Source organism: Pteropus vampyrus, unplaced genomic scaffold, assembly GCF_000151845.1.
Source record: "Pteropus vampyrus isolate Shadow unplaced genomic scaffold, Pvam_2.0 Scaffold194, whole genome shotgun sequence".
Taxonomy (NCBI): Eukaryota; Metazoa; Chordata; class Mammalia; order Chiroptera; family Pteropodidae; genus Pteropus; species Pteropus vampyrus.
The window spans coordinates 1,540,530-1,561,232 of NW_011888975.1; the positions used below are offsets into that span (position 1 = coordinate 1,540,530).

At 45.2% G+C, this 20,703-nt stretch overlaps 1 protein-coding gene across 1 annotated transcript in view; it reads right to left on the minus strand.

Moving 5' to 3' along the window:
* Nucleotides 1-20,703, minus strand: part of MROH9 (maestro heat like repeat family member 9) — a 36,909-nt gene that overhangs the window by 9,988 nt on the left and 6,218 nt on the right. Inside the window, exons 5-16 of the mRNA XM_011371747.1 lie at nucleotides 20,385-20,517; nucleotides 19,706-19,792; nucleotides 17,705-17,809; nucleotides 16,193-16,328; nucleotides 14,057-14,181; nucleotides 11,033-11,182; nucleotides 7,502-7,656; nucleotides 5,256-5,421; nucleotides 4,002-4,144; nucleotides 2,886-3,023; nucleotides 1,245-1,365; nucleotides 416-553 (exon numbers count right to left, since the gene is read on the minus strand). Of these exons, the coding sequence (XP_011370049.1) occupies nucleotides 416-553; nucleotides 1,245-1,365; nucleotides 2,886-3,023; nucleotides 4,002-4,144; nucleotides 5,256-5,421; nucleotides 7,502-7,656; nucleotides 11,033-11,182; nucleotides 14,057-14,181; nucleotides 16,193-16,328; nucleotides 17,705-17,809; nucleotides 19,706-19,792; nucleotides 20,385-20,517 (1,597 nt within the window). The remainder of the gene's footprint in view (nucleotides 1-415; nucleotides 554-1,244; nucleotides 1,366-2,885; nucleotides 3,024-4,001; nucleotides 4,145-5,255; nucleotides 5,422-7,501; nucleotides 7,657-11,032; nucleotides 11,183-14,056; nucleotides 14,182-16,192; nucleotides 16,329-17,704; nucleotides 17,810-19,705; nucleotides 19,793-20,384; nucleotides 20,518-20,703) is intronic.

Here is a 20,703-nt window from a genome sequence, read left to right on the forward strand (position 1 = left end):
AGCAATAGTAATACATACTCAAAACTTATCATTTCCTATTTGTTTTGCTATCTTTTACTCTTCTCTGACCGCAGTTATTAACGTGTTGTAAGTGGGAGGAAAAGCTTGAGCGAGTGCTCTGAGAGTAATTCGTGTGCACGCACGTGCGTACGGTGGAGGGGAAATTAACCTGGGAGTGTAGGGGTTAGGCTGGAAGGGGTGTCCGTGTGGAGGTACTGATAAATCCTGGGTACAATGCGTGATTTTCTGGGAAAAATGTAAACGAGGTGATAAAGCCACTAAATTGACTTAACACATTCCTCCCATTCAACCCAGCTTCCCTATCAACAAAACACCAGCAAGGGCATTGAGCAATATTCAAGCTCAGATGGTGACCTCGATGGTGTGGGCAGATGCAAACCACCCACACACGTACCTGGTTGATCACTGGTGCCATGCTGGCGATTTTCTGAAGACTCAGTTTGCTAACGGTAGGATTGGAGTCATTCACCCAGTTTCTGAAGAGAACTAAAAATTCTTCTGGGAGTGGGTCCTTGAAGAAGTTATTCAGAAGCTGAAAGAAAATAGCTGATGTATATGTAAACAGAGTAAAGGCCAACGCGCAATTTTTGCTTCGGTTGTAAAAATCGAGACATTTTCAGTAAAACTGGGACACAAGTCCCACTAAGACTTGAAATACCTGCGTTCCTACTAGATTTCTGTACTCACATCACCACACAGCAAATGGGACAGGCATATTTTCATTTTATAATTAGTAATTGATATGTGGGGTGATGATTTGGTGCCGCGTGAGTATTCTGTTGGCTCCCAAAACCTTTTGCATAATGATTTTAAAATTCCTTGATGATTTTTTTTCGTCATGCAGTTATTATATCGGGACTTGCAAAATGGTGATTTTCTACTTCTGGCATTCTTTCTACATTTCCTGGCTGGCATCTGTCTCTCTCTCTCGATATACTTTAACGAGCGTATAGAGATATGTGAACTGGTACTACAAAAATAATTAATGTTTGTGCAAATTCACACCCCCAAGGAAATAATAAAAGCCAACTCCTAGAGTAGGCTGAAGGGATGACTGTCTCCAAATCCAGATCTATCTCCACCCCCTCAAATGCAGACATCTGTTATTGTCCGAACTTGTGGAAAAATCAGTATTGGGAGAGGGAGACAGAGGTCTTGATTTACATGTGGGTGAAGAAAGGGAGTGAGGACTCAGTTGTTCACAGTCTTCCAATAAAACTCACTTCGGTGAGGAAAATCACGGTGATGACACTGTCCTCGGACCTTTTCGGACCTTCCACCGAGAGCTTGTAGAGATAGTGCAAGGTCTCGGGGAACTGTGGAAAGTTATAGTCGCCAAGGGTTCTGTAGAGGAGAAGAGATTAGCAAACAGAATAAAGCCACTTCCTGCATCAACAAAGGCTCATGGTAGGAAAGAGACAGTTCTTGTCCTTATATCCTGTACCACTCCGACAACAAGAAAGATTTCTCTAACGCTCCCTGATCCAAGGCAAACGGCAGCCCAGGGAAAATTCTGCACGGACTCTGGGGAAGCAGAGATACCCCGCTCACTGGGTCACTGACAGCATCTCTTTCGTCGATGTCGGTGCTCTTTCCCGTCTCCCATCCTGCACCACAGAAGAGAACGCCCTGGATTACCACAAGCTGCCACCAATGCCAGGCCCAAGGCAGAGAAAAGAAAGCGTGTAAAACCAGCATCTTGGCAGTTCAAGATGGCCACTCAGGTCACCTCTGTGGTTTTGAATCCGGTCCTTTCTTTGAATGATATATAAAGAAGAGAGTTTGGGGCCGCCCTGGAGAAGAGGCAGTGAGCCCCGACTCACTAAGCTGTTTTCCGTCACCCACTTGGGTGGTGGCCAGGCTCACAGTTGTGCTGACACAGTGGCCTGGATCCAATCAGTAGTGGCGGGGTTGGGAAGGATGATGGGACAGAGATTCCATTTGAAAACTCGAGGTTGGCATTCTAAACGAGTGCCTCTCACACTTTAACGGGAGTACGGCTCAGCCGGCCATCCTGCTAAAATGCAGATTCTGATTCAGAAGGTCCGGAGTGGGCCATGAGATTCCATAGTTTTCACCGCCAGGTGTTGCTGTCGCTGCTGGTCTGTCGCCCTCACTTTGAGTACGAAGACCCAGAGTTACCGAGGATCGAGGGACTCTGAAGTAGTGACCTTCTGCAGGCAAACTACTCTTACAAAACCCGCTGCATTCCCGAAATCTGTGTGCAGATGAGAATCTACTTGAAAAGCACCAGGCGCCCAGAGACCATTTGGAATGTCTTTTCTGGGTCAGTCACATCATCGGACGGTCCGTTATGTTGTCAAGGGCACGTATCTTGATTTTCGACCAGAAACTCTGATCCCCGTAATGAGAAGCTTGCTATTTACTAACGGGCTATCTAGAGGGAAAAATAGCTTTCTAGTCCAAGAAAAAAGTCCTCTTTCACTATACGTTCCTAAATTTATTTGTCTCATCGAGCATAGGTTTTATCGAACCCTTCTTCAAGTGGCGGAGGGTGGGAGGGAGGACACGCACAACCGTCTGATGCCTGCAGCGCGGGCATCCATGAGCGACAGAGGAAGGGAGAAGCAGATGACCTCTAGTCGTCGTGTCTGAGAGAGAAGCCCATCCCGCGGAGGGAGGCCACCGTGGGTCTGGATCATCAGGTAAGAGGGCAAGGAAAGAGAGAACTACCCCAACGTGTAAGCTCCTCGCAATAAGGGGAGTGGAAATCAAATGGCGATTGAGATCACTAGGGGAGATTCAGACGCTGGAGGACATCGACTGGGCGCCCCCGTGGCTCAGCCGAAGTACGGCGGGGAAGGCGGGACAGCGCCGGGGCCCCGTGCAGCCCCCGCTCTTACTTGGCCACAAGGTAGACCCCATGGTGGTGAAACAGCTCGTGGGAAAACTGGTTCCAGCAATTCCTTTTCTTCAGGGCGACTTCCACCTCTTGCAGCCCAGAGCAATTCAGCAGCACTTGCAGGGCGTCCCGAGCATAGCTAAGGCCCCGGAGAAGAGCAGAGTCACCGCGGGTCCCGACGGTGGCCTTCGCATAGCTAAGTGCAGGGGACCCGCCTCTTCCTTTGGGAAATCTTGGGCAGGATGGCGGTCTGGGGAAAGGGAATGTCTGACAGGCGACCGACTGCTTGCTAAATGCTCCTCCCCTCCCCTGACGGCCAGTGCATGGGAAGTCCGTGGGCCTCAAGTGAGATAGTGGCATATGCCATCCAGGATGCATCCCAGAGCAGCGTATTCGTTTATTAGCTTAACGGCTTATTAGCGAAAGTCGGTAAACGATGTGATAACTCGCTCAAGGTGTCTATTGATTTCCTTGGATGCTTTAAATAAATAGGATCTGTTCTCATTTACTCGGATGACTTAACATATGCCCGCTTGAAAGCCAGAGAGTGGATTAACTATCACCCGGACTGACGGTTCCTGAGTTCTGCCTGCCTTAGGAGTCTATGCCAGAGGATGGCACATAGCAGACGGCTGGGGCCAGGTTTTCCTGGAGAACAGCGAAGCTAACCGTGCTGTCTCGGGTCACCCGGGAGAGCTGAGCCTCACCCGACGTGGACAGAGTGACTGCGAGCATCATGAGCCCGCTAATCACAAAGCACATCGTGCGCGTTACTTTATCTCGCTTGTACACCTGCTAGGACGCGGCCGCTCTGGGTCTCTGCTCCCTGCACCCGCCACTCGCTGGCCTGCCACCACCGTGGGAACCAACCGCGTTCTGCGGGCGTGGTTCCTCGTATATCCTGCACCTGCACTCGAGGATGGTCCTCGCTAACTTCTGGGCACTGAGGATGGTCGCTCTGCCGAAGGCATTTTACCCTCCAGAGCAGAGTGAAGCTAATAAACGAATACCCCGCACAAGAGATTGTAAAGGCTTCTACGAGAACCCAAGGGGTAGAAATAGTTGACAGCCAGGAGCTTATCTCTTATTCAATCTGAAATAACCACTACTCGCTTACAAAAGACCGTCGTTTACCACCATACTCATGTGGCTGCTATAAAAGAGCTGAAGCATGAGAGCCATCAAGAGCTCAGGGAAGAACTCGGCCACCGCCTTCTTGTAAGAAGCGACGGGCAGCAAGGTGCACAGGGCTTGGGATGCCTGCAAGCGAGAAGAAAAGGCGTCAGGGGCGGAAGGCTCTTCCTCTGAACCCAGTCAGCCTCTGTGAGGGGGCAGGGGCGGGACTCTGCCACCGTCCCCCACCCTGACCTCCTTGAAGGAGCCAGAGGTATGAACACGTATTCTTTCAGTAACAGCTACCCAGTCCACTTTGACTCAGGAACGTGCCAAGCATTCTGTGGTACTGGGCTCCCCAAGCCCCCGGAGCAGTGCCCCTTCTGCCAAATCAGTGAAGAGTGAGCTGCTTCCCAAGGTCCCCTTCATCTGCGGCGGCGAAGACCAGGCCTAGCGATAACCAGACCCTCCCTGTGCTTGGACAGCCCAGGGCAGTGAGATGTCGAGGGGACGTGGGTCAGGCCACTAATACATCACTCAGCCCGCTGAACACCGGAATGAATGCCCACCTCAGAGAAGCACGTCTCCCCACCTCACACTGGCGGGGCAGTGTCCGCTTTTTTCTATGACATCTCTGTAAGTCTCGAATTTACTACCCGGAGTGGTGGTTTTGGTCCTCGGGAGATGTATAGCAACGGATACAAGTGAGATTAGGCCTTCGCAGGTCTATACACATATGATCTAGCAGGTGGCTGCGTCTCTGATACCACCTCCTGCACCGCCTCCCTTGCTCAGTTCTCCCCAGATTTTTCGCCCTCCTTTTGTTCCCCAGTGGCATACGGGGTGAGCTCCCATCACCACAGCGTTTTTGTCCCTTCTCTCTGTCTAGATCCGCTGGTCGGATATCTACAAGGGCCACTTCCTCAGCTCACTCAGGTCTCTGATTAGACATGAGCTCGGCAGACAGGCCCGCCCCGACCAGCTCACCGGAACCCTCCCGGTAGCACTGGCTGTCCCCCATGGCACTTTGCATCTCCTCGAAGCTTCCTGTCATCTGACACACGGCGTATTTTTCGGTTCGGTGTCTGTACCTCTCACCAGCACATAAGCGTCACGAACAGGGAGTGGCACAGAGTAGGATTCGATAAATACGTGCTGGGTGAATGAATGAACCGGAGCAGGACTGGGTGCGAAGATAGGTAGAGGTTTCCGGGTCAGGAAGACGCCACCAGGGGAGAGGAACGCTCGCGTTACTTACCGCCACGGGCATCATGTTCGTGGAATCGATAGAGAGGCGTCTTCTCTCTATTACGTAGTCCTCCATTTCCCCAGGCTTCCCTTTCAGTATCAACAGGATTGTCTTCAGCACTTGAGGGGCCACTTTTGACTCAGAACCGGCCGCGTGCCACATCATTATCAAAGTGCTGCAAACCCCGCCCCCCCCCCAAAGTCAGAATCATAAGTGTTTCATCTCTGACTTAATACTGTGACTCGAATCGGGACCCTGCCTTGGTCTTACAGCTCTCTATAGCCAAAAAGACCCTGCAGACAAGTCCGAAACAAGCTAATATTCCTGTTCCCAAATGATCCCATCGCATCTCTTATTCTTGAAAACAGAGGAAGAATTTCAATAATAAAAATACAGCCTGCAAGTCCACCCGTTCATTTCTGACTGCTGTTTAAATGTCTGTTCAGTTCAATATCAAGAACTGATCGGCTTTCTGCATCTCATACTCTGTTCCTCCCTCTTCGTGACCTTGTCTGCCCAGATGTAGCAGAATATTTAAAAAACTGGGATGGAAATACAAATTGATAAGTAAATAAATACACTGACTGAAAAAAAAAAGGATAGGTAAAAAAAAAAAACTACACAAGTTTAAAAACTAGAAAATTAAATTTAAAGTTAAAAAATTAAAATTCATGGCTCAGAGGAGTGAGCCATTTGCCAAATGAGTGACCCAGATGCGATAGGACGTCCAGGCCCCCAGCACCTTTCCGTGCACACCTGGCCACTCTTTGAGATTATTCTTGCCATCACTCATCAACCGCTACGCACCTCTGTGCAGGTGTATCCCTGATACCTTGTCGATCCATGCTGGGTTCCGAACCCCATCGCTCAGTCTCTCCATATTTAGGTTCCTAATATGGGGGGCTGGTCTCCCCAAACATGGACATTACTCCTTACTCAACTGCTCCTGCCCCTTAGAAGCAGGCTTAAGACCACACGCACATCCAACGTCACTTGCCCTGCTCCTTCCCTGATCTCTTGCTCATACCTCCGGCCGATCGCGTCCTCTTTTCTGTTTTTTTTTTTTTAGCTTAACTCCAAGTCCTCTTTCCTACTTCATTCTTTATCTACTACTAATGCACAAGGCCTACCAGGGACTATTTTAATGAAGCTCACCTAACTTAATTATCTTGCTTTGGGTACCTCCTCGGTATAGCTTATACTAGATTCATTGGAACTGTCATCTTATATCCACGTGGGCATACTCTCCTCAACAGAACGCTTGAAGTCTGTTAATATTTTACACATGGTTTTCTCATTTAGTTCCTGAATGAGAAAACACTGAGTCTTATGAACATTTTTTAGTTTCCAGGGATTTTCTGAGTCGTGAAAGACGTCGTGAAATGAAGCCTCCTAAATAAGTACGATCTTTCAGTCGGAAAAAGGAAGTCCGTCACAGTTTGGCTGAGCATTTTGTTGATTCTGATGCCCTTTCACAGACATGCACTCATTCAATCCATGGAACAGCTTTAGAGCCAAAAAGAACGTCCCTAATTTCACAGAAGAGAAGATCGAAGACCAAGGAGTTTATGAAACTAGCGTAACTGGGATGGAGTTCAGGGTCGTTTGTTTCCGAAGCCTGGATCTATTCCATGTCACTTCCTGCCTTTTTCTCTAGTAATAGTAGAGAAGTCACACCTTCCTTTCCAATGTACAAACTAGAGTGACGAGTAGATGTCATTTACTAATCTCTTCTAACGTGCCTGTCAGAGCCACGCTCTCATACGCTCACACTGGCGTTCGTCTTAAATATTTCTGGTAATCTTGGGTCATGAATTTTGCATAAACAGTCAAGGGATAGGAGACTCCTAATTATATCTGGGAATTTCTAATGTTTCATTATTTTTTTGGCGGGTGGGACTATCTTACATCTATCTTTCATAAATGAGAAAAAAAAAACACTATGAATTGTATCACTTGTCGGGGGAAAAAACTCATTTTCACTTTGAGGTTTGCTCCTATGGGATATATATATGCAGAACACAGTTTAAACTCTCAGATAAATAATAGCGACATTTCTTGATGGTCTACTGTGTGCCAGGTATTGTACGAGGAAGTGAGTAACACATACTATCTTATTTAAGCCTTGCAGGCATCCTACATCCAGAAATAGATATTTTTCAGAAAAAAAGAAATCAGACCTGACATATCCAGGCCTGTCTGACTCTGGACTCTGTGAGCAAACCCTTGCAGAAGGGGTGGGGACTGGGCCTTACTCGTCGGCTGGGACTGGGTAGTCCATTAGCTGAAAGATGACCTTCTTAGGTGATGCGTGTGTCAACAGGGTGATGACGTGCAACATGGCATGCTTCATAATGTGAGAAGAATTTTGGCACAACTGCTTATAAATGGCATCCACAATCTTAGACACCTGGAAAAGTAAATTCACAGGTTCACGAGAGTCTCCTGTTCCATGGTCACCTCTACACCAAGGCATTTCTTGGACTTAAGAATTCAGTCCTTATCAAAATGACCAAGGCAGTGGTTAACACACAAATAAGTACTAACGGAAAGATTATTTATGTGTGTGAATAATCTACACAATGCAGAATATGTATTTGGATGAGGAATAAACCTGTGCATTTATTGATAGTGGAAAATACCCCTTTTTTTTTAAAAAAAAACTTTTATTTTGGGCAGATAGACTTTATAAGGTAACATATACAAGCTCAATATAGAAATCATATGTATAATTCAAATGCTTGAAGAAGAAAGTCAAAATAATGGAGCAAAATAACAATGAAGCTATCTATGCAGAAAATCGGACAGCTAAAGAAGACTCGAGTCTACATGGTGAGGCGAGGAACTAAGTGTCGAGAAATGGCCCGGGGCAGTGGACGCTGAATCACGATCTTATGAATTCATAGTTACAGGCCCCATGTTCGTTTTCTTTTTCCCTTTTTTTTTTTGTTCATTTTTGAACAAGGAGACTTGTAGATGGATCTGGAATTCGTCTCAAACCAATGGTTGTATATTCAGCATCAGATTTTTAAAAACGAAATTTATTTATTTAAATTAGTTTCATGTATACAGTACATTGGGTAGACATCGTAATGTTCACAAACGATCCCCCCAATTGCTCCCTCTCTCCCCGGCCCTTCACTTAGCCATCGTATTAATGCCGACTGCATTCCCTCTGCCGTGCCTCCCATCCCCGTGACCAAATGTCAACTACTAATTTGTACTTCTTTAACCCTTCACCCCATTCTCCCAGCCTCCCAACTCCCCTCTCCTCTGTCCGTCACCAAATTGTCCACTATATTTGTGAGTCTGTTTTTTATTAGTTTGTTCTTTTTGTTCCTTAGATACCACATATAAGTGAAATCTATGGTGTTTATCTTTCTCTGTCTTGTTTCATTCAGTATAGTAACCTTTAGATCCATCCATGTCATTCATTGCAAATGGTAGGATTGCATTTTTTTTAATGGCTGAGTAATATTCCATTGTATATTGAACCATAATTTTTTCATCCAGTCATCTGTTGATGGGCACTTAGGTTGCTTCTATATCTTGGCTATTGTAAATTGTGCTGCCATGAATATTGGCGTGCATAGATCTTTACAAATTATTGTTTTGGTTTTCTTCGGATAAATACCCAGAAGTGCAATTGCTGGGTCAAAAGGTATATCCATTTTTAATTTTTTTGAGGAATTCAACATCAGATTTAATCTACCCAGATCACCCCACTTCTTATTTTGAAAATACTCCTCGGAAACCATACGCTGAAAAGTTGGCCGACGTACATTTATATTCCGTTGTTACTGAGTCATATAGTGTCCAGGTATCCGTGCCCACCCCTCTACTGCAAACAAAAGGAAAAAAGCGAGGTGTCGAGCAGTGCGGGACGTTCCCCCTGCCACCTGTGCTTCCAGGTGAATGTGAAGAGGAAGACGTCAGACCGTTATTCTTCTCCACGAACCTCTTAACCATTGAGTTTAGAACTTTTCCTCCTCCTCCTCCTCCTGCTCCTCCTCTAAATGCCACCTGCCCCCTAGACAAGCCAGCTACGCCGCTGACTGCTCAGTGATGGAAAGGGAGATCTCCTTTCACCCTCAAGGAAAGACGTGCTGTGTTAGCTTTCTAGAGAGATAATCAGGCCACGCACTATTCGGTGACATTTGGGCCATTTCCAGGGATAATTTTAGTCCTACAGAATTTCTCATTATAACTGATTTTAGAATCTCACTCCTCTAAAGGCAGGGTCCACTGTATTCGGTAGTTCAATTGCCCCTGGGGGCTGGGGGTGGCGCTAAGTTGCTGAACCCCATTTTTGGTGAGTTTTTTCTTCTGCGTTTAATGATTTTACTGCAGCGTCGGCTAGTTCTGCACATCTGCTTTTCTGTTTGGCTTCTCTTCCTCTCCAGGGACGAGGGATGGCTCTATGTCACCTCCGTTTCTCAGTGCATGAGAACTTTATTTTGTCAAGAAGAGGGCTGTCACCCTCCCGCAGCCCCCTCGGTTCCCTTTGGGATGCTCCCTCGTGTCTGCGGCAGCATCGGGAGTTCTAGAAGTGTCCCTCCCGCGTAACGAGCTCTCGATTGGTCTTCTGTCTCTTAACACTGCCACATCAGGAGGGGGAGCTGGGCTTCCGCCCGCTCAGCACCGTCAGGGCTGGTTCACGCGCACGTGACCCGCCTCCCACACTCAGAGGGCCCCTCGCTTTGCTTAAAGGTCTGCCGTTGCCATCTTGATAGTTTTAGTCATCTTTTCTTCGAGCTTGTGTTTTGTAAGCGAAGTCCCGTGGCACAAGGGAGCATACGTGTGACACCCGAAGGCCACAGAATTCTAGAGGACCCATGACATGTAGGAAGGGATTTAGTGGGAAATCACAGCAAGTCTAGGACAATCGCCTAAGGTGAAAAGGATGACACAGAGGGGAAGAGAAAGATGGGGGACCCATAACCCTTTTCCTTTCAGTCTTTTGCCTACTCATTGAGAAGCTGAGGGTAGGGAGTGTCGCTAGAATGTGTCAATGGCGAGACGAGAAATAAGATCACTGGGGTCAGTTCCTTGGAATGTTCCTGCTCTTCCGATAGGAGTGAAAAGCATGTCTCTGGGCGAGCGTGAATTGCAGTATTTTCTTAAGTTAAGTGCTTCTATATTTACATCTATAACTGATATTACACAATATAAAGATGGATGGTAAAATTCAAGCTAATTATTTAAAATTTTCATGTTTTTTTTACTTAGACATTAAATAGGAAATAAAAGCATCATGACCGAGAAAGAGGGGGTGGAGGGAGAGAGAGAGAGAGAGAGAGAGGGAGAGAGAGAGAGAGATACTGTAGCGGAAACAAAAAAAATTTCATATGTTTGTACCTTTCGTGGAACTTGCCCCCTATGTTTTGAAGACGAAGCCCTCCATTTCATTAGCATGGGCCCCATGAACTAGGCAGCCAGCGCTCCAGCGGGCTGAGGGGCCTGGCGAACTGTCTTACCGGTCACACGGGTGATTTCAATTATTGCTGAACTGTTCTCTTGTTGCTGTATTTCTTTCACAAATTTGAAGGAAATATGGCAAAATAGGATTTGGCATGATCGGTGGGTAATGTTCACTATACTATTTTCTGAACTTGTCTGTGCGCTTGAAATATTTCACCCCCCCAAAAAAGCCTCATTCGATTAAAGCGGCGTAATGGTGCAATGTCAAGGAATAAATATGAAAAGAAGTAGGCAGAGAGCAAAGGCAAGAACAGCGCTGTAGAAAAGAAGCTCCGGGCACCCCTGCTCATTGTCGCGCCTCTTACCATGGTGACCTTGGGGGCGTGGTATTCCAGAGTCAGTTTCAGTAGGATGGCCGCCTCAAATGCAATTGTACTGTCCGATGCAGAGAGTTTCATCAAGAGACTCCACACAAAGTCAGTCAGCAAGGACGGCAGTAAGATTTGTCCTACGCTCTGAAACCAGAAGAGAGAGCCATGACCTTGGGCCTCACCCACATCAGCCTAGGAAAGACGGCTAACTTGAGACATCTCGGGGACACTCCAGGGCCGTGCAGGACCATGTGATTGTCATGGACTCCAAGCGCTTTTGCTGTTGGGGGCCTTCTCCTCTATTTAAAAACGTTAAACATTATAATTTGGTATTAAGATGACTGTAATTCAAATGAAATCCTGTGTGTGTGTTTCATCTGATTTTTAAAGCAATTAAAACCTTTCCGTCTGAGTAAGTCAGCTCTGGGGGCAAAGTGGAAAACCGTGCTACTAAAATTAAGAGGAACTGTCAAATATGGACTTTACCCCAACTCTGCCCTTCAGATATTAGGGAGTATCGTAAACATCTTCAGCTTTGGAAATGATCTTGCTCAGATCAGGAGCAAGCATGATCTGGAGAAGACTCAGAGGAGCAAGGGGGTGATTCTAGGGCACGGACTTTTCTCTTTCCCAGAGAGGGATCAAGAAGCAGGGAGAGAAAGAAGGCCCACGTATCCGGGACTCAACTCAAACAGTCAGAGCTAAGTTCAAACAACCCCTTCTCCTGCAGCCCTTTAAAGAGAGGGAGCCGGACCCTTTCTGGGCAGACTAAGGTCTGAGTGGAGGTGGGCAGCCGCCAGGCTCCCCAAGCCTGGGCAGAGGGGTGAGGGATGGTATCCTTAGGTGGCTATGGATGAAAGTTAGGGGGGGTCACTAAGGCTTGGTGACATGAACTGAATGCCATAGTTTGCCTTATTTTAAGAAAGCCAGACTTAATTATATAAGACGCTGAACTTTAAAAACCATCGGAAAGAGGACATTCTCTCCCGAGTGTTTGTTTATTCGACAAGATGTTTTATTTCAGTGTCTATGTCAACGTTGTAGGAAAGCAGCTCCTAGTGAAGCTGAGAGCTTAGTGTTTGAAGTTCTGTCACGTGAAGGTACAGGCATGACGGCAGAGTAAGTGAACGGCAGGCCTCGCTTTGTAACACGTGACCTACACGTAACTCTTCAGAAAGATACCAGCCACATAGGCTGGGTTCTCTGGAGGGCACCTTGAACTCCTCCTATCTCTTGCTAGTATAACATGAGGTTACGTGTTCTTGATGCTACTCATTGTGATGGCTGCACAATATACCGTTAACTTGATATTCCACAAGTTGACATTTATTTTTCAGTTTTTCTTAAAAAATCCTACATCTGTGCAGAACCTCTTCTTATGGCCATCTTATTTTGAGTTATTGCCTTTTTACAAATTCCCATGAGTGAGATTACTAATTTATTTGGTGCGAATTTTTTGTTTTGGTCGGGGGGTGGGGGAGGGTTAGTCTGTGACACTTTCATGGCCCTTTGTGGCTCCTTTAGAAGACAATGTCTCCTCATAACTGGTCACTGTACAGAAGAAGAGTCCCTTAGTGTGTGAACTGTCGCCCCCGCTCCAGTCTAATCCACCCATTTAATGGCGTTTTGCTTCTAGCTCTCTTGGCTAAAACTCTCGCTGCTTCTCCTCCCCTTTGCGTCCTTCGGGTTTTGGCTTCCTTGGTCTCTTACGACAAACCTGAGGTTGCCTCACCCCTTAGCTCCAGTCTGCCTCTGAAAGTCCCCGCCTCAGAGTTTTCCAGCTCCTGTGCCAGAACACCCTGCCAGCACTGGGCCTGCATTGGTCTCACAGCTAGGAACTAAATAACAGGTCATGAACACAGGGACCCAGGCGCCTGCCCTCTTCCCAAATCCAGAGAATTCTAAATCTGACAGACGTTAAATTCGGATAAGAAAGGACCCCAGCCTGGAAGTGGCAACAGCGAGCCTCACGAACCACTCGGAGAAGGCCCCCGTCCCAGGCCCACGAGCCCACCTGTGGTACTCAGGATTTCACTTCCAGGATACTGGAGTGGAGGAAGGAAGAATGTAGAAGGATTTTCTGGCAAGCCTATACAGAGGCCTGGTTTCTTCATGTGAATGGATAACTTGATAGCCAGCCAGCCTTGTGATTTCTGAGAGGAGGCGGATTAAGAATAACGCTTGATTTTGAAAGATGCACCCTCATGCATGTCGGTGTGCATGTCGGAGATAGCTCTGCAGGAGTTTTGACCGTATTATGTGAGATGGTTCAGTCCTGCAGCCCCTCAGCCTCCCACAGTTCTGTCTGCCTCAGCCGCCGGAGAGAAGGGCATTGCTTTACATTTGTAGTTTTAGGAGGAACCATAAGGCCCTCCCGACTCGAGAGACGAGCTGGCCCGAAGGTGTTTGCTGAGCGGTCTTTTCAGTGGGTGTAGCTAGAAGGCCATCTGTGGGACACCCTGACCTGGGTTTCAGTGCCGAGTGACCTCTCACGCATCCGGATAAGCCCGTGTGCTTTGAAGAAGGTGAGAGAGTATACAGAGCTATAGAGAGAGTTGGGTCAAAGTAAAAACTACTCGATACTGAGGTTTATCACTTAAACTTTAAAAAATTTTAATAGTTTTTTTTAATATAAAAACAAAACTTAAATCGCGTTAGTACTGAAAGTTTGTTAATTGGTGACTCCATGAATTTTGCTAAAAAAAATCAGAAGTTCCTCGTCTCTAACGACTCATTAGCCAAACAAAAAGCTTAACTAAGAAACACCCCCCTTGTTTGTATTCTGTGAGAATTAAATAAAATAACATAAATCGCTATATTCAGGAATAATAGGCACAATTCTTATTATTAGAGATAAAAAGCAGAAAGCCAATGCTCTACGTATCATTTGTTCTTTGTTCATTGAATTAAAAAAAATGGAAAAATTATTAAAACATAAATTTTGTTGAAAGAAGTTGTCACTCAGAGTAATAATACCCATGAAACGAAAGCCACACGGTTAAGCAGGGGCTAAGTTACCTCAGCAATGTTGACTTTGTCTTGTTTCAAGAGGTTGGGTAGGAATTCGACTTTGGAGAAAGGATACAGGAGGTAGGAATCACCAGACTTATCATGCCTTGTAGTTTCATTTTTCATAAGTTCCTCTGTATTAAAGAAAAGAGATAAAATTTTTTATGTGTTCACCAGTTCCTTCTATGACATTACTATTTCTAATTTCCTCTTCCTGCCCAATTCTGGAGAGCTGAAGATTTCTAAATATTTAATGCTCTGTGGTAGTTCAGTGACATAAACTATCACGAGAGCACTGACCCAGAGTTCAGTAAGTGGCTAAGAGGCCTCCGTGAAGTATGAATGACGAATATAGATCATTTTAACAGGTTGACCAGATGTCAAACACATTCAAGCATCAAATGAATTGGTCAGGGCACTAGAAAAGCTGCTGCTGCGTGGGACCGTGTTGGCGGAGGGGCAGGCTGGCAGGTGTTTTGCTGAGGGCCAGGGTTGCGGTGTGGCAGGTGGGCCAGGCACTCTCGATGAAAGCTTCATGGGCAGGTATCTTTAGTTCCAGAGAAGGTAGGTTTTAAATGAGTTGTTTGTTTGTCGACAGCTTTAGAGAGGTGTAAATGACAGACAACATATTGAAAGTCTAAATTCGCTAAGTGTTCATCTATGTATACATTCGTGAAAACATCACCACAGTAAAACAAAACGTTTCATCGTCTCCAAAAGTTTCCTCACGTCCCTTCGTAACCCCTCACACCTGCTCCCTGTCCCTATCCCTTGATCTCAAGGCAGCCACTGACTGACCTGCTTTCTGTTAAGCTTGCATTTTCTGATTTTATGTAAGTGAAGTCTTAGAGGACGTACTCTTCTGTTGTTTGGCATATTTTGCTCTGCGAAATGATTTGTGACGCATCCATGCCGTTGCATGTATGAGCAGTTCTCTCCTCTTTATGGATGAATACTATTCCATCGTACGCGTGCACCGTCATCTGTCTACCCACTCTCCTGCTGATGGACATTTGGTTTGCTTCCGGTGTGGGGCTGTTACAAATTAAGGTGCTCTCCACGTGCATGTGCAAGTCTTTTTGTCAGTATTCGTCTTAATTTCTCTTAGGCAAATACTAAATTGTAGAATAACTGGATCGTATGGTAGATGTGTGTTGAACTTTTTAGGGCACTGCAGATGATTTTCCCAAGTCTTCGAACCATTTCTCTGTTCCTCTAGCAATACGTGAGGCTGCTAGTTCCTTCGAATCTCTCGTAGCACGTGGGATGGTCAGTCTTTTCAATTTTAGACATTCTAATGGGTGAGTAGTGATGCCTCGTTGCAGTTGTAATTTACATGTCTTTTACGACTATATGTTGAACATCTTTTGATGTGCTTCTTTGCCGTCTGTGCCTCTTTGGTGAAGCGACTCTTCAGAACTACTATCATGTTCTAACATGGTTGTCTGTTTTCTTGCTGGGTTTTGAGTGTTCTTTTTAAATTCCGGGTACAAGTCTTTTTATCAGATATGTAGCTTGCAAATATTTCCTCCCAGTCTGTGGGTTATTTATTCTTTTAGCAGTGTCTTTCAAAGAGTAGAAATACTTAATGTATCTTTTTTTTTTTCATTTATGAGTCACGCTTTTGGTGTTGTATTTGAGAACTCTTTGCCTAATCCAAGGTACAAAGGTGTTTTCTAGCTTCATAGTTTTAGGTCTTACATTTAGCCCTATGGTCTGTTTTGAATTAGCTTATGTATATGTATGAGATATAGATCAAAGTTCTTTTTTTGCATCTAGATAATCAATATTTTTAAATTATTAATTAAAATTATTATTAATTATTAATTTTTAAATTACTGGGGTGACATTGGTTAATAACATTCTATAAGTTTCAAATGTACAATCCTGTAATACATCATCTGCATATATCCCTTATTATTCTTTTAATACCCGTAAAATTTCTCGCGATCTCCTCTCTCTCATTCCTGATATTGGTGATTGGTATCTTCTCTCTAATCCCACCCACATTAATTTTCTCAAAGAACCTGCTTTTGGCTCCCTTGCTATTCTCTTATTGTTCTTCTGCTTTCTGTTTTTACTGGGTTTTGTTCTGATCTTAGTTACAGACCCTTAGCAACATTTAGAAAAGAAGGTGACTCTTACCATGCTGGCACTTTGCAATGCAGAGGAGGTGATACATTCCGAAGGATGCTTGTTGTGTGATTGACGGGTCAGTATGGGAACATAAAAGAGAGAGTTCGGCTGCCAGGGCCCCCAGACATGGAGTGTCCACCCTTGTCTAACGGAAAACAAAAGAGAAGATTCGTTGCTACGCGGAGTTGACATTAAACGTCTGCTTCAGACCTCTAGAATCGTTTAACGGAAGGGACACACATTCTTCGAGTGAAGCGGTTTCTTCAGCCTGATGGACATGTGGGTCACGTGAGAGAAATACCACTTCGAAATTTTTTTTCCAATGTAATATGAATGATAGTCAAGATTGTTCCATAGGACAGAGCCCCTGAGACTGAAAGACCTAGGCTAGGGAGATTAATGAAGAAAAGTCTTTATCCAGTGAGACTGGAGTCACGTTCAGTTAGAGAAAGGCAGGACACATCTTCATTAATTATGGGTCATAGAGATTTAAAGACCTGGCCTGTGGGAAGCTTAGCTTTGAATTGATCAATAATACTTTTGATTTTTAAAATGTATATATCTTCCCACCCCCATTAATTTCACTGACTCGACCATCTTTAGAAGACATAATTTAAAGAGAAAGTTAACTTGGCATTGTTTTGTGCTTCCATGACTGTGATAAGCTCTTGGTTTCCCTAGTCTGGAAAATGCTGGTGTGCTTCCCCCTGCTGGCTGTTAGCAAACATTGCAGAACAGAGAGCTGGATCATCCCCCGCTTGGCTTGTCAAGAAAAATCTCAGTGATAGCCAGGAACCCTTGACAAAGTATGAGAGCCTTCTGCTGCGCATGTGAATTTACACATTAATTCTTTCACAGTCGAGGCGTGCGCTGTGTGCAGGGGTCAATGAACCTTAGAACTGGGACTGAAAGAGGCTGAGTATACAAGGATTCGTAGAATGAGACATGTTCATAAATATCTAAAAGGCAAGCGACGATGTCATTCAAAATATAGAAAACCTCCGTAAATATTGGCAGTTATTAAATAAATGTTTCTTCTCCATCTGAAAGGAAACAACGAAAAGGTCCAATAATAGCTCAGTGTTTGTGAAGGCGTAAAGCAATGGCCACGCTAATAATTGCAGGAAGGCAAACTAGAAGACACTAGTGCATTACTAAACTTCCGTCGTTCATACGTTTTCATCTATTATCTTTCTGAACATTTCTAAGCACATACTCACATACTTGTACAAACATGATCATTTTTGTATTGCTGGAAGTAGAAAAAAACCCCAAAATATACCAAAATATTCCTTTGAAATGCCCATCAGCTGAAGAACAGTTAAGTAGACTATATTAAAATTATGGAGTATATGCTGTGGTTAAAAGAATGAAATAAATCTATGCAAATATCTTTAGGACATACTGTTCAGTGCAAAAAGCAACTTGCAGGACCAGATGTAAATAGGATGTGGCTTTAGTAATGAAATACAGAAATGTAATTTTTGGAAGCAGGTGGCCTCATATCATTCTGTGACTTACGAATCCTTTGGCTTTCCTGGATGCAAAGCTCAGTACCCTGGTGATGATCACCAGGGCTCTCTCCTGCAGATAGAAAGTATCTTCACTCATCCACACGGCCATTTCCTGTTGAAAACACAAGAGTTATAGTGTTTTCATTTCCACAGACAGTGGAAATGTCCCCGAGTCGAGGGGCACCACTGTCTTCTGATTATTTCACACCCAACTTACATTTATTTAAAAAACACACACTAACCAGCTAGTACACCTGTCTACTAGTATAGAATACTCCTTCATCTACTGTGGTTGGTAGCCCTGGGTTTTATTTCATTGATCCAACAGGTGTTTATTAATATCCACTGTGACAGTCATATTGCCAGGCAGCGTAGAGAGTTTAACACGTGACTAGGAGGGCATCACCGGCTGCTTCTCCTCCTTTTTGTCTTTCAAAATACATATTCTTTCTTCTTTTAAAAATCACAGGATCTGATTTTCAGCTAAAAAAAAAACACACATTAAAATGTTATCTGATCCTGAAATGTCATCTTATCCCAGAATTTTCTTTCCAGATTCACCACCCAGACGTGTTCTGGCTCATGGTTGCAGAGTGCATTCCTGTAGGCGGCTTGGTTAGAAAATTCTTGCTGCTTTTGATTTCGGTCTGCCTTGCTGTAACGTCTGTCTGTCTGTCCCAGATCCTCAGATACAGGCCCCTAGTTACGACCTTGGGAAGGGAAGAAAACTGGGTGATTCCCACGTGCCAACCACCGTTAACAGACTTCTTCAGGCACAGTACTTAGGCCAGTGGTCGGCCGAACCCCTTTTCCTTCAAGTGCTGCCATTGTGTGAAACTGTTCTGAAGCCCACATCCTTGGGCTGAGGAGTCCATAAATTGCAGGGCGGTCAGCTTCTGCCTTTTCCAGGAGGGAGGTTCAGCTCTTTTTGAGAATCAGGAGTGTTTCTAGACATGGCAAGACGGTTAAGTAACAGACTTCCGAATCAGAGCAGCTTCTCCACTCACTAGCACGAAACACGTGACTGTCACTCTCTCTGCCACCATTTCCTCATCTGCAAAATGGGAGCGATGACAGTTGCTTCCTCATAGGGTTATCTTATGGGGTAAGTGCGATAACCCGGGTATTAAGTGCCTGACGTAGACCAACCGCTCAGAGCATGCGTGGGGAGCGGCTCGCATCCACGGGGCGATGTTAACTACTTTAAAAGGTTGTGAAATTAAAATTTTTTAAGTGCACAGAAAACACTTGGCTCGAATTAGGCACAAATGAGCTCACAATGTTTCATTTTCCTTCACATTCCTTCTTGTCCTCGTAGATATCAATTTGGCTTCTTTACTTGGATGTATTTTATGATTTGGACAACCCACATGGATGCTCCTGGTAGAGTAAGTCAGTCTGGTTTTCCAGAATTGCCAGACAGCTGCCGCCTGATGCCTCATCACACTATGAATGCAAAATTAAAGATCTCAAGACATCCAGAGCAGTCTTTTGTCCCTGGCTGGGCCATTGAAAACACAGTGAGGGCTTGGATGAGAAACTGAGGTTTGGGATGGCTGTTCGGTCTTCCTCTGACCCCGGGGTATCCATGGAGATGGGATACTCACGGGATTCCCTAGCCCCGGAGTTGTCAGGGAAGGACATGCGTATAGACACCGTCCCAGTGCGGTTCATTTTACGTGGGCCCGAAGGCCATCTAGGCCAGTCCCCCGCTTCTCTGCTGCCCATGATGGGTTCGCTCTTACATTGCCACCTAATACTCGGCTTCTCAAGTGTGTGTTGATGTCATCCTCCCAAAATTAACTTCTTAAAAGTCTGTCTCTATAATTCAAATAAAGGGAAGTGATTTCATTTGGAGGATAATCACACTCCTTGGAAAGAAAACATTTTCTTCAGCCCTGAGATATTGGAAGGAGAAACAAGCATGGCAAAGGGGAAATAATCCGTGAAACACGGTCAGCTTTTTAGAGTTATGGCAAGAAAACGATATTTCTCATTTTCCCTTTACCTTTAAGATTTGCAGTTTGTACAGGTCTTTAGACACTAAGATCAGAAGAGTGTCCTCATACACGTTTAAAATATTTTGGTGTAAATTCTGAAAAACAAGGAGCCACATAACCAGTCAGCCAGCCAGCCTTACATCAAATTTTATCCAATGTCTATAGTTTTGCATCCTGGCATCTTAAGTTCTCACCCATAAACCGAAGGTAGGAAGGACGAGCTGTAGCTGTGACGGTGAGACCTCGCCCGGTGCCCCCGGCCACACGTCGCTCCTGCACCTTACGGGGGCCCATGCTCTGCGGAGCTGTGCAGAGGAGTCAGGGACCACGCATGCTGCCGGTGTCACTCTGGGACTCCCCCTGCGTCCACCTCTCCCTGCTCACATTCCCTCTTTGCAGCTCCTGCCAGTAAACTCCTCATCCTCGCTAAACCAATTAAGCAAAAATCCATTCACCCCTTTATTTGTTCCTATAAGACCAGTACAGTCCATTAAATCCCATGGGTCGTTGCATTCATACAGAGCCCAAGGGTAGAGATGAGCGCTGGGAAGTACTGTGCGTCCACCTTAACTCCCAAGAGCGTGAGGAGAACACCACAAAGTTTGCGACCTGCCTGGAGAGACGTTTCTGAGGACGACTGTGGTGCATCCTGATGTCCCACCGTGATGGCGGGAAGCAAAATCCTACCTCCAGGTCCTTGTTGTTGTTGCGGCTGCTTATTTCTCTCAATTTGTCAAAACTTGGTATAGAAAATGTCTTTTTAAAGGACGACTCTATCATGGTCAACTGAGCTTCAAACTGCAGCAAGGGATCCACAAAGCTGGCAAGAAAAATGTGCAATTATTACATTGAGGAGAGAACAAACCTAACCTAACTTTAGTGGCTTTTTCTTAGTGCTAAGAGAGATCGTACTAGAAAATGAAGCCCAGCTTTTGGCTTTATATAACACGTGGGTTTTAAATAGTCTCATAAAACTGACAATGAAGCATTCAATATAAAGGAATGA